Raw genomic sequence first — 12,070 nt, 5'->3', positions numbered from 1 at the left:
GATAGCTCCACTTCTATCCCCCTATTCCTTCCCCCAAATTCCATATCTGTTGGATATGCTGGAGCATGAGGAAGTATTCCCCCTGTTCCTTCCTTCCTCCTTTTTTTCATAGAAGCCAAACCTCAAAAACATGCCTTCTTCCTCTCTCTAGTCCACCTACCTTCTCACCCTCTGAGTCCTGCTATGTCAAGCCAGATCACAAGGAGAGCTCAGGAACCAGCCTCCGTTTTCTCAGCGGGGTGGGGGCCAACGGGTTCATCCTGACTGGCTGACCGTCCAAGCACCCTAATTGGAATTACAATACACTGACTCCCTAGGGAGGCCCAGGGCCCCAGAGGAGACCTGCAGGTGTTTTTCTGGGGGCTTCTTCCTGTTCCATTTTACCTCATTCCCCAGCCCAGGCAAGCGGAAGGCTTGAGCCTCCTCGGCGCTGGCTGCCTGAGGACACACTCAGGTCAAGATGTGAGCCTGTCTCGGACAGCAAAAGGAAGGGAGGGAACTGACTGGGCCTTAGGCTGCCCTACGTTTGGTGAAAAGATTTTTAGCCCGAGGACTGTCTCTAACTCGTCCCATTCCAGTGAAAGGGTCACTGGATGGTAACTGTGTAAACGCAGGTGTAACAGTGGCCTGCAGACGATTTAGCAGTCCCGGGGGTGTGGAAGATCAGCAATCTCCAGTTCAACCCTTGCATTCCACATCCAGCAAAGTAAAATTAGGAGAGATTAAGCAAATTGCCTGAGGCCTTGAATCAGTCCAGAGGCTGGGCAGGACCTGGAACCCCGGCCGGATTCCCAGCTCGCCTCGGTCTGGCGCCACCCTCCTCCCAATGAGTAATTGACAGTCAGGGTGCCCACGCAGCTTTCGCATTCTGTCTCGGGTCTTGACCTCATCATTCCACCACCGACCCCTCGTTTTCTGCTTCCCCAATCCAGAGCTGGTGCTATACCCTCCCTTTCCACCCCCCACCCCCCGCCCCGCCCCCGCCCCCCCCGCAGAGCCTGATGGATGAAGGGACACCCATGCATACGTCGTGGAAGGCTACAAGACCGAAATTCGACCCCACAGAACCGCACCGAGCCACCGCTGGGGAGTGGTCCGTATGGGGGCTTGGCTCCGGGTCAGGCTGCGCTAAGTCTCGGGCGGGGGCGGAGCCTCGCGGAGGGGAACGGGATGGGGCGGGAGGACGGGCCCGGCGTGGAGAGTTTGGGGCAATCCGGCTGAAGAGCCGGAGCCCGCCGCCGGGGAGGCAGCTGGAGGCGTGCGGGACAGAGGGACTCAGGGCCGCGCGGAGTGCAGAGGTGCGGCGGGAGCCCGGCGCGCGGCGTCACCGGAGGCGGAGGGGGCGGAGCCGCGTTCTCAGCTGCCACCCCGCCGCCGGGCTCGGCAGACGACACCCGCCCGCCGCCGGGGACGCACCGCGCGCACACACTCTCCGAACAATGCTCCCCGGCGCCCGGCCGGACGGCTGGCGGCTCGGCGACCGACGGCGAGGCCGGGAGAGCGCGGCCCCGAGGTGAGCCCGCGACGCTTTCTCCAAATTCGGCCTCTTTTTGTCTAGCAAACGTGGCCGCAGAGGGGAGCTTTGGAGGATCTCTGCGATCACTGGGCAGGCGATCCCCTGTCGCGTCCACTGGGGTGACAGGCGACCGCTTGGGGCTGGTGGAACGTCGGGACCGCGTGCGCCGGGGGTTGTTCCCGAGGCGGAGGCGCGCAGCCCGGAGGGCACGTTAGCTGGAGGGGTGTTTTCGATTCATTCGAGAATTGCGCTCAGGAAAAGGGGAAACTTTCCATGGAGTTCCGGGAGGGGAAACCGACTTTTCTTCTGGTCTTGCCGGCCCCGCTGCTCCTTTCGGGGCAAGACTGAAGAGTTTTGGGATTGCTAGCGCGGAGACACCCTTTCCGCCGCAGCAGTATTGTCAAAAGAGTGGAAAGGGGTGATGGTTTGGGTCCCCAGGGTCGTAGCTGCCCTTTATTCGGCCCCGGGTTAGATGCCAGCTTCACAGCCTTCAGAGGTGCTGAGATGATGCCTTTTTCCCCCGAGCCATGGCTCAGCCTTCTGTAAGGCATGCTGTGGGCATGTTCCTGACCCCTGCCTCTGCTGTCCCTTCCCCAGCCACCTGCGCCCCCCCTCCCCCGCCCACACACATACAGAAAAGAACCTCCCCACTTTCAGGTGCTGTGCATGGGAATGGAGGCAGGGCCGGCGGGCTGCGTAACTGTGTGTGTTTCTCTCGAATAAAGCCCAGGCAGCAAGCACATGGCTTTGCAGAGCCGGTGGGATAGCAAAGCCCGAAGGGCCAGTTTTGCAATGCCTCCCGTTCCGAGGCAGGTTCCAGAGGCCTTACTGGTCACCAGCCTGCACTGATGGAAACAACCCCTTCCCTCTTTGGATCTGAAATTGGACATGAAGCCCTGGGGAATTCTGAAGTTGTTTTCTTCTTGCGGGGTCCTGTGGAACTCAGCATCCTTACTGTAGGTTCAGACTCTAGTGGGTCTAACCCAGAAGAACACATTTCTGCTGCTGAGAGTAGATTACATAGCAGTGGAGAAGGAAAAAGACAATATGAAAAGTTGGGTGGATATCATGAGTTGCCCTGTGTGTGTGTCTGTTGCAGGTGTGTGTGTGTGTTTTAAGGTTGCCCCTTTCCTTTCCATCCTTGCCAATGGGTTGTTGAAATCCAGCTTCTTTCCATACCTATGTTCTTTTTTCTGATGTTGCATTAATTTAATTGTAATATATGTTCAATTTGTAGTGGAGTGTTTTTTGGTGTCCTGTCATTTCAGGGTAAGGCAGAAACAACTTTTGATGCAAGTATGAGGGGCAATGTTATGAGACAAAATATTTAATTTTGTGGCCCTGGACCTGGCCAGCACTGTTCACATTCTTTTTAGAAGGAGGTGGGAATCTGACAGCTTCAGTCTTGCACGTTGCAGCCCTAAGTCTAGTGCACGGGTTTGCAGAGGCAAAGGTATTTTATCAGGACTTGAATCAGAAAGAAGGCGCAGTCTTTTTCTAGTCTCGCCCTGCTGCCTCCTACAGAAATGGGGGAATTTGCATGATTCTGGGGGCCGCCTTCCGCAGAGGTAAAGAACGTGGGCTGGGACGGTGCCGTTCCCAGGCTGCGGAGAGCTCCCTGGTAGGCGAGGCGCTGCTGCTCCCGATTTGTGAATGCCCCTTGAGTTTTTCATCATCTTTTACTCAAAACAAGTAGAGATCCTCTCAGGCCCTCTCTAAACAAATAGCATTGGAAAAGAATCTTTTCGAGCTTGACACAGTGGTAAGTTGTTTGCTGTTGCCTGAGAAGCTGTTTTTTTTTAATTGAATTTAATTTAAATTATTGTTCAAGTACAGTTTTCTGCCTTTGACCCCCAGCCCAGCCCACCCCCCAGTGCTCCCCACCTCCCTCCCATTTTCACCCCATCCCCCATTTTTGTCCATGTGTCCTTTATACTTGTTCCTGCAAACCCAGTTTTAAGAAAATGCCCCTGAGCCCCTGATGGTGAGAAGCCCGGGGCTTTGGTAACTTTGCAACTCTGAGCGGTCACGTTGATGAAAGTTGTGCCCGCTGTCAGAGAATTTCAGAGCCTCAGAGCCAAGAGCATGCTCACAAAGGGAGGGGCTCTAAAGGAAGCGTCCCCATGTGGGGAACCCAGAGCCTGCCAGATGTCCCAGCACTGCATCGGGCCACGGTCTGCAAAGGAGGGCGACCTCTGGCACCAAGGAGCCATGCATGACAAGTCTGTTGCTCTCAGTTGCCTGTTGAGGAAATAAGATGTGACCACCCCAAACAGCTTCTTCATGGATCTGTGGTAGCTCTGAGGAAGTGGTTGGATGCCCAACCCCTAGGGCAGCCCAGCCTCATGAGGGGCTGCAGGAACGTGGGGAGCCCACACAGAACTGGTTTCCAAGCTCTCTTCCTCCAGCCCACTGAGGGACTCCGGAGCCTCTTCCTGCACTTGAAGTGGGGGCGGGGGGGGCTGCCTTTTCTGTGTCCCGGAAGGCAGCCTTCATCAGCTTCCAGGAAAGAAAAGGCCCACTCCTCACCTTGGGGCAGGAGTGTGGAGATTTGCAGTGCTGAACACGAAAACTCTTCCTCCACTCTTTCCCTCTTCCAGAATGAAGTTCAGGCCAGGCCCTCTGTGGCCCGAGATTGTGGGAGAAAGAAGAATCCCTGCTGTCCTCCTCTGCTTGTTGAAACTTAGTGACCTCTTCTGGGCAAGTTGGCAAGGAAGGGAGGAACCTGCAACTAGGGCGGAGGGAGAAGGGCCTGCCCTGCAATCATTTTCAAGGGAGCGATGTGTGCCATCCTCACGACGTTGCTGGAAGGCAAACACTGTCTTTTATTTCAGAGTGTTCGTTCAGCTTAAAGATGCAGGGCTTCAAGGTTAACTTTGGAGGCGAAGGAGGCAAAAGTAGCTTCAGCGCTTGCTGTTTAAGCACTCCTGTCTGTGAGTGTGGGAGATCAGAAAGATAGCGCTTCCCACAAAGATTCTGGAATGGTCTTTGGGACACCTGGCTCATTCCACCTGGCTCGCCCTGTGGGTAGTTTAGCCTCAAAGCAAGTTCTCACGGGAAGAAAGTGGAGAGCAAACCCAGGGCAAAACCTTTTCTGTTGAATGAAAATCTGTTCACTTCAGGTTCTTCAGTGAACTGTTTTCTCATGAACAGGCCTTGTGAGCAGCTGGTCTAACACAGTGGTTTTCAACCTTTTGCATCTCGTGGTGCACATAAACTCATGACTAAAAATCTGTGGCACACCAAAAAATGTATTTTTGCCAGTCTGACAAAAAAAAATTAGGTACAATTTTGATTTATTCACACCGGACTGCTATTGTTGTGTTGGCTATGCCCCTTACTAAATAGTCAGGTGTGGCATGTTTTAAAAAGGCTTGCGGCACACGGGTTGAAAATTGCTGGTCTGACCAATGACATGGTGAGGTGAGGAGTTGCCAGTGAAGTTGGTTTCTCTTTCCTGATCTACCGAGCTCTCCGTGTCTATGGACAGGTCTTAGTTTATGTGGCTGTCATCGTTTTCCCGTCCATATAAAAGGGATACATTGGCCAGACAGGGTGTTATCCAGGTTATTCATTAGTACCTGCAACCCTTTGAGCTCCTCCTGGGTGGGAATGTACCAAGTGTTGTGATGCAGCCTCTACTTTCGGTTTTACTCTCAGAGGCAACTGCCTTGCAGCCAGCTGACTGCCTTACCTCCAGGGTTATCGGGGAATCGACTGTGCGATCCTCGCCCCGCTCTCCTGTATTCCGACCTGCCCCGTATTCCGACCTGCCACCCCTAGACTGCAGCACTGTGGCGTGGATGCATTTCTGTCTGTTTTCCCCTTGGCCTGCAGCTGCAGCTTTGCCGAGGTCACTGAGCACCGAGTTAAGTGATGTACAGGAAACAGGGAGAAGGAGGTAAATTTCCAGGATGCCAGACCTGACAAGAGTCCCCTGGGGGGGCAGGCCGGCACCACACCTCTTGCCTTTCTCACCCCCTCCATCTCTGCCTGGTCTCAAGTGTGAATTACAGCCCTGCTTATAGGGCCTAGGCTCGCCTCCCCACGCACATAGTTCTTTGTTAAAAATTGTGGCTTTATCCTGCAGAAGCCACTGCTTGTATCCACTGTACTACTTCTTAGTTCTTGTTTCTCTGGGGCAGTCCCAGGCTCTAGACCCCTAGTGGCAGGGAATGCATGGATGAGATAACAGGCTTCTCTCCTGTGTGATTTCTTCTCGTTCAGCTGCCCCTAAACCTCCAGGCACTTGGGATTTATTTTCAGGGACTGAAATGTCTTTTATGCTCTCTATCCACATAACAGAGCTGTGTTTAGTTTTTCAGCTTCCGATAAGGCCACAGCACGAGAGAGTGACTTATGAGGAATGGGTGATGGCCTGGGCATCAAAGCTTCTCTCTCCTGCTTTCCTCCTTCCTCCCCCTCCGCTCCACAGACAGTCAGACCCTAGGCAGCGATGCACTTGTCCTCTGGCGGGGGGATCTCTGATCAGCCCAGTGTCCTTCTGTTCCAGGAAGCTGCTCTGTGACCCACATCCGCCTCCCACAGGACCACGCCGGAGAGCCAGGTGCAAGATGAACCAGCGCACTGTCCACCCAAGATGCGCCAGACCATCGGACTGAACCCCGAGAGCCCGAAAATGTCCGCGTGCAGTGACTTTGTGGAGCATATCTGGAAGCCAGGGTCCTGTAAGAACTGCTTCTGCCTGCGAAGCGACCACCAGCTGACGCCCGGCCGTCCCCAGCCCAGAGCTGGTAGCTTGCCCCCTCCTCCCCGCCTGCCCCCCAGGCCTGAGGACTGCCGCCTGGAAGATGAAGGTGTGAACAGCTCACCCTACTCTAAGCCCACCATCGCCGTGAAGCCCACCATGCTGAGCTCCGATGCCTCTGATATGTGGACGGAGACGAATGTGAATGGAGACGTCCCGCAGGTGAGCCTGACCCTCCCGTGGTGTTTTCACCGAGGCTCTTCCTAGTGCCAAAGTTGGTGATGGGCTGGCAGCCAGGAAGGGCCGTGAGAGCAGGGCTGGCAGCCAGGAAGGGCCGTGAGAGCACGACTGTCACAGGACGGCTACCCATCAGCTTGCCCGGAGACCGCGCCTTTCTGACGGCTGCCCTCTTTGCCTGTCTGCTCCTTTAGGCTCAGGACCATTAATGCACTCCCTTGAAGTCCATCTGGAGACTGTATTCATTATTCATTCAGATAAATATCAGGGCACACAAAATGAAGTGTCTTGTGATTTTTTTAATCAATAATTTTAAATGCGTGCACAAGTAGCAATATGGCATGGAAAATTCCACGCACCCACCGGGGTTTAGTCGGTGTTGACAACCGCCTACCTACTCATGGCCAACCTTGTTTCATCCCTACCCGTCCCCGACCCTCCCTGTCCCATGATTTTAAAGGCCAGTCAGTTGTTGCATCATTTTGGCATGTCTTTCAAAAAAAATAAAGCCTTTAAAAAAGTATAACCACAAACTATTATAACATTTAAAACTAGTAGCAGTCATTCATTAGTAATATCCCCCTCCTAGCTAGTGTTCATATTCTCTGTTGTGAAGCTCGGATCTTACCAGCTTTGACGTAGGATCACTAAAAACAGTTACATCCCCGGAGGGTAGTCCATTCAGCTCATCCCACAGGTAACGCTCGCAAAGACTCATTATTTCGAGGGCATGGAGAGCCTGCCGCCTCCAGAAAATGCTTACAGAGTTGGACACCCGGGACATGTTCCTTTTTTAAAAAAATTATCTTAAAGATTTATTTAGTTTTTAGAGAGGGAGAGAAACACTGACTTGCGAGAGAAACGTCTTCAGCCGGTTGCCTCTCGCACACTCCAGCTGGGGACCTGGCCTGCACCCGGGCATGTGCCCCGACCAGGAGTCGAACTAGTGACCTTTCGGTTCATAGGCCAGCACTCAGTCCATTGAACTACACCAGCCAATGGACTGGTCAGGGCACATGCCCAGGGTGCAGGCCAGGTCCCCAGTTCTGCAACTGGAGACCTAAAGCACATTCTAAGAACTGCTGGCGACCTCTGTGGCCTCTTCTCCTGTTCTGGTTTTCCCAGACCATCACAGTGAGTGGCTCGGGAAGGGTGGGTGGGTACGTGAAATAAGAGGTCAGCGTAAAGTCGGGAGCCGTCACTGAAGAAGAGGCATCTCCTGGGGTTATGCCGAGTGCTGCTTCCCCTCAGGGCCGCTCCAGTCTGGGTGCACTGGTTACATCCTCTCACCGGGCCAACCTTTACAGACATGAGCCAGGACTCTATCTGTTCAGAGTCATCTTGGAAAGGAGCCAGCTGGGGAGTGGACGTTGAGGTTGCTGCTAGACGTGGTGTCTGGGGAGCCTTAGAAGGGGGGCAGGAGGGGACAGTGACCTTAGGGATGAAAATGACCAGTTTGCGTCTCTGTCTCGTGGCTCAGCTGCTCCAGCCACTTACGCAGGCCCAGGCGGGGGTCGCTGCCTGTCACTGGGAGAAGGAGCAGCTCTTTGGCACTGGCCAGCTCAGAAACCAGCCCTCGCCCTCCCGCTCTCGCCCCCACCCCTCACTCAAGGTATTTTTAAAAGCCTCATGACTGCTTTCTTCAGGAATGTGTCATGACACAGTTATCAAAAGACTAACAAACAAAACAAAAATTAAACAAAACCCAAATATTGATATTCAAAGCCCATAGGAGAACTTATCTCATCCAGCAGTTTCAAGGGAGAAGGCAAAATGTTCTTTTCTAGAGTGATTTTTCCCCCTGTTTCACAGACTTAAGCCGAAAGGTGGACAGGCCCAGGTGGGCAGGGCAGCCCGGTGTGTGGGCCGACCACAGGCTCTTCGGGGCCTGGAAGACAGCTTGCAAAGTCTCATCACTTCCTTCTCACTTTTTCTCTCTCCTTTTTTTCTCTGATGAGGTCTAATGTAAGTCTTTTCGCCCTGGGACTATGTAGGTCCTCTGGAGACGGCCTTCCGGCAAGGCCTTCCCGAAGCAGGACGACAGGGCCGTGGTTTACCTGGGCAGCTTCCTTGGCGTTCAGAAGCCCGCCGGGTCCTCAGCCCCAGCGGATGGCCACCCTTGCGGCCCGCCTGCCTGTGCCACAGTCGGCCTACACAGCCCAGAGCACCCGGGGGAACGGAATACCGCCTTCCACCCGCTGAGTTTCCCCGGAGAGAAGGCTGGGCGAGAAGAAAAGCCCGTGTTTCCCTACCAAGAGCCGACTTCCACTCAGGAGAGCTTCCACCAGAAACAGGCTGCCTTTGTCGGGATGACATCTGGCTGTCACAAGGGCCCTGGGCCCCAGCCCTCGCCACAGCCCCTGCGGGAGTCCCTGCCCTCAGAGGATGACAGTGATCAGAGGTGCTCCCCCTCTGGGGACAGCGAAGGGGGAGAATATTGCTCCATCCTGGACTGTTGCTCCCTGGTCCCTGCAGCCCAGGACACCACACAGGCCGAGGGACCCCCGTGCAGATCTGGCAGCAGGGACTGCTCTCCAACGTGCTGGGAGCAGGGGATGTGTGCGGGGCCGGCTGAGGGCATGAAGCGGGTTTCGAGCTCCCCAAGGGAGTGCTGTAGCCAGGGCCCCACAGAGACCCCAGCCCGTCTGGGCCCTAAGCAGCTCTCCCCTCCCTCGGAGGTGGCCAGTTCCTGCGATGGCCTCTCCTGCGGGAGCGCCAGCAGCGGCACCAGCAGCCCCTTCACCCCACCTCTCGAGAGCGATTACTGCTCTCTCATGAAGGAGCCTGTGCAGGGGAAGCAGCAAGACTCTGGCTGCCATGGGGTGCCCTCTAGCAGGTGCCTTGGGCTGACCGGGGAGCCCCAGCCGCCAGCCCACCCCAGGGAGGCTGTGCGTCCTGAGCCCATCTATGCTGAGAGCACCAAGAGGAAGAAGGCGGTTCCAGTTCCTTCTAGGCCACAGGCCAAGGCACCCCAGGCAGCAGCAGCCCCCAGCCAGGGCCACAGCCAGGGCCAGGTACGGACGGCTAACACTTGGGCTCAGAAAACGGCATCTGGTCGGGGCCGGGACAGGGAAGGCGCGGATGTGGCCCCCCAGTTGGCGGCCACCATCACAGTCATGGCAGCCCACCCCAAAGAGGACCACCGGACGATCTACCTGAGCAGCCCTGACTCCGCGGTGGGGGTGCAGTGGCCACGCCAGCCTGTGAGCAGGGACTCGGAGGCAGGGGAAGAGGAGACCCCAGTGGGGCAGGGGAGGAGCCCCAGGGAGAGCCGCCGCCTGGATTCGAGTGAGCATAGCTCCCAGGGGAGGCCTGCCATTCCCCCCAAGCTGTCCAGGAGCAGCCCTGGAGGCTCCCCTGTGTCACTGTCAGCCTCCCCACTGGCAGACCTCAGCGAGGGGAGTTCAGGTGGTGGCACTGGGCCTCAGTCCTCATCCAGGTGCCCCACCGACTCTGCTTCTTCTTGCCGGGCCAACGGTGTCGCCAGCCGTGACTCTGCCAGGTGTTCCCCACCAGCTGCCGGCACCTCCTCGGCCTTGGACCAGAGGCGGCCCCGGTACCAGACAGGGGCCTGGAGTCGTCAGTGCCGAATCGAGGAAGAGGAGGAGGTGGAGCAAGACTTGTTGAGTCAAAGCTGGGGGAGAGAGACGGAGAGTGGCACCACGGACCCCTCAAACTCCTCCACCTGGCACCGCCTCTGCCCCCCAGACAGCTCCTCCAGGCAGAACGACAAAGCTGGGACAGGGATGAGCAAATCGGCCTCTTTCGCCTTTGAGTTTCCCAAGGATAGAAATGGCAGGGAGGCCTTCTCACCTCCTCCACCACCTCCAAAGTCAAGGTGAGTACGAGTGTCTGTGTGTGATTCGGGGCTCGCCTGGCAGAACACAGGGCTCTGACGGGAACCTTTCCTGCCCGCACCAAAGGCCTGCCGCCCAGGCTCCGGGCCCTGCCCTTGGCACCAGTGTCTGCCCAGCCCTCCTGCCTTTCGGTAAACTTCTGGGAGCTGTTGCTCTGTTTTGTGGCCTGGAAGCACAGCTACAAGCAAGTGCCCTGCTTGGGATTGGCTCTTTGGAATGAATTTTTCCAAGAAGCCCTGCCAAGCTGTCTCTCTTTCGAAGTGCCCATAATCTCATACTCTGGTGCTCTTTTCCTCCCCGTCTCTCTGAAATAGCTTCAGTAGGCTGTTTCAAGGAAACTCTGAAATTCTCCATTTACTTCTAAACCCGTGACAGAAGGAGGCTGTGCCTCAGGATTTGGGGAAGCGAAGGGGCCGGGCCAAGTGTGCGCTGCAGGACCTGCATGGCCGGGAGGCCTCAGGGCCAAGAGCAGAGCAGGGGAAGGCTCTGCACCTGGTTGGTCACCCTCAGATGTGGGTTTTTGAAGGAAGAAAACCTGCAGTTCCATTTTAGCGCACGGAAACTCACAGCTTTCTCCGCTGCCTCACTGCTCTCTCCTCCCCATTCTCAGAACCTTTCACAGGCCCAAGAAGAACCAATGCCCTTTTTAAGGTACCCAGCTGTTCATGGAATGTAAAGTCCAGAGGAAAAATTTCCCTCTATTCATGCAAAAGTGATTCCTATCAGAAAAGGAGAAACCTGCTGTTTTTCCAAAAAAAAAAAGATTGTCTTTTTGCGCAGACTGTCTCTAGTCACGTCGTGTCCAGTGGGTTGCTGGCTGTCTTTGGTTACAGTTTCAGCTCCCTAAACAAATGAGGGGTTCAGCAGTGGAGAGGAACTCCCATGTATATGGCACTTACTGAGGGCTGGGAGTTAGACGTATTCGTTCAGCTGATCCTCAGGGAGAATCAGCTGAACAGCCCCTGGAGGTAAGACAGACACCCCCACTGTACAGACGACGAAACAGGTGGAGCTAAAATAACCTGCTCAGGTGGCACAGCTGTACCTGGCAATCTGGCTCCTGGAGTCCGCGCTCCTAAACATAGAGGGCACATCAGCAGGCCGAGGCAGCGAGCAGGGCATGTGAGTAAAACGCAGACCTGGCACTGTCTGCCTCAGGCAGACAGGGAGGTGAGTGAGAAGCAAAGGTTTTAGCATTAACAATTGAGGTCATTTTGCGTCTTTTTCACCTACGGGATGAATGAGCTTGAACAAGCTACTCGCCATGACCAAGCCTCCAAGTTGCTCTTCTCTAGAACAGGATGACCGTAACAATAATCACACCATTTATTGAAGGCTCACAGGACCCAGTCAATGACAGAGGTTAGTTATTGTGTAGGCAGAGAGCTACTGGCCACGGCAAGGACACTCGCCCGCTCTGGGAATGAGCCTGGCCCAATCCCGGACAGGCCCCCTGAGCGTTGGAGGAGCAGCTAAAATTTTCTTATTTAAGTATGTGCAGTGGGGCTTGAAGAAACGCCAGTCACCACGGCAATATGTTAAAGACCAAAAATTCAGCCAAGTAAAGTGAGAGACCTAAGCTTGACTTTATTAAGCAAATCATGAATCAGGCAGCATCTCTACTAGTGACTACCAAGGTGCCCCAAGGAACGGTGTGAAATGAACGGCTTTTATAGGCAGAAGCAGAGTGAGACAAGGAAGTTAAAAAGGAGCATCATTTCAGGCAAGGTCACCGTCCCTTGGGGGAGGCAG

The 12,070-nt window shown here is 55.2% G+C and overlaps 1 protein-coding gene across 1 annotated transcript in view; it reads left to right on the top strand.

Annotated features, from left to right (window-relative positions):
* The first annotated feature begins 1,297 nt into the window (after positions 1-1,297).
* PRAG1 (PEAK1 related, kinase-activating pseudokinase 1) overlaps positions 1,298-12,070 on the top strand; it is a 49,715-nt gene continuing 38,942 nt past the window's right edge. Inside the window, exons 1-3 of the mRNA XM_037055285.1 lie at positions 1,298-1,513; positions 6,030-6,446; positions 8,456-10,299. Of these exons, the coding sequence (XP_036911180.1) occupies positions 6,117-6,446; positions 8,456-10,299 (2,174 nt within the window). The 5' untranslated portion in view covers positions 1,298-1,513; positions 6,030-6,116. The remainder of the gene's footprint in view (positions 1,514-6,029; positions 6,447-8,455; positions 10,300-12,070) is intronic.

Source organism: Sturnira hondurensis, unplaced genomic scaffold (assembly GCF_014824575.4).
Source record: "Sturnira hondurensis isolate 20B ecotype Veracruz unplaced genomic scaffold, ASM1482457v3 Scaffold0008640, whole genome shotgun sequence".
NCBI lineage: Eukaryota > Metazoa > Chordata > Mammalia > Chiroptera > Phyllostomidae > Sturnira > Sturnira hondurensis.
Note: the sequence above shows the minus strand (reverse complement) of the source record. Positions and strands in the feature narration are given on the sequence as shown.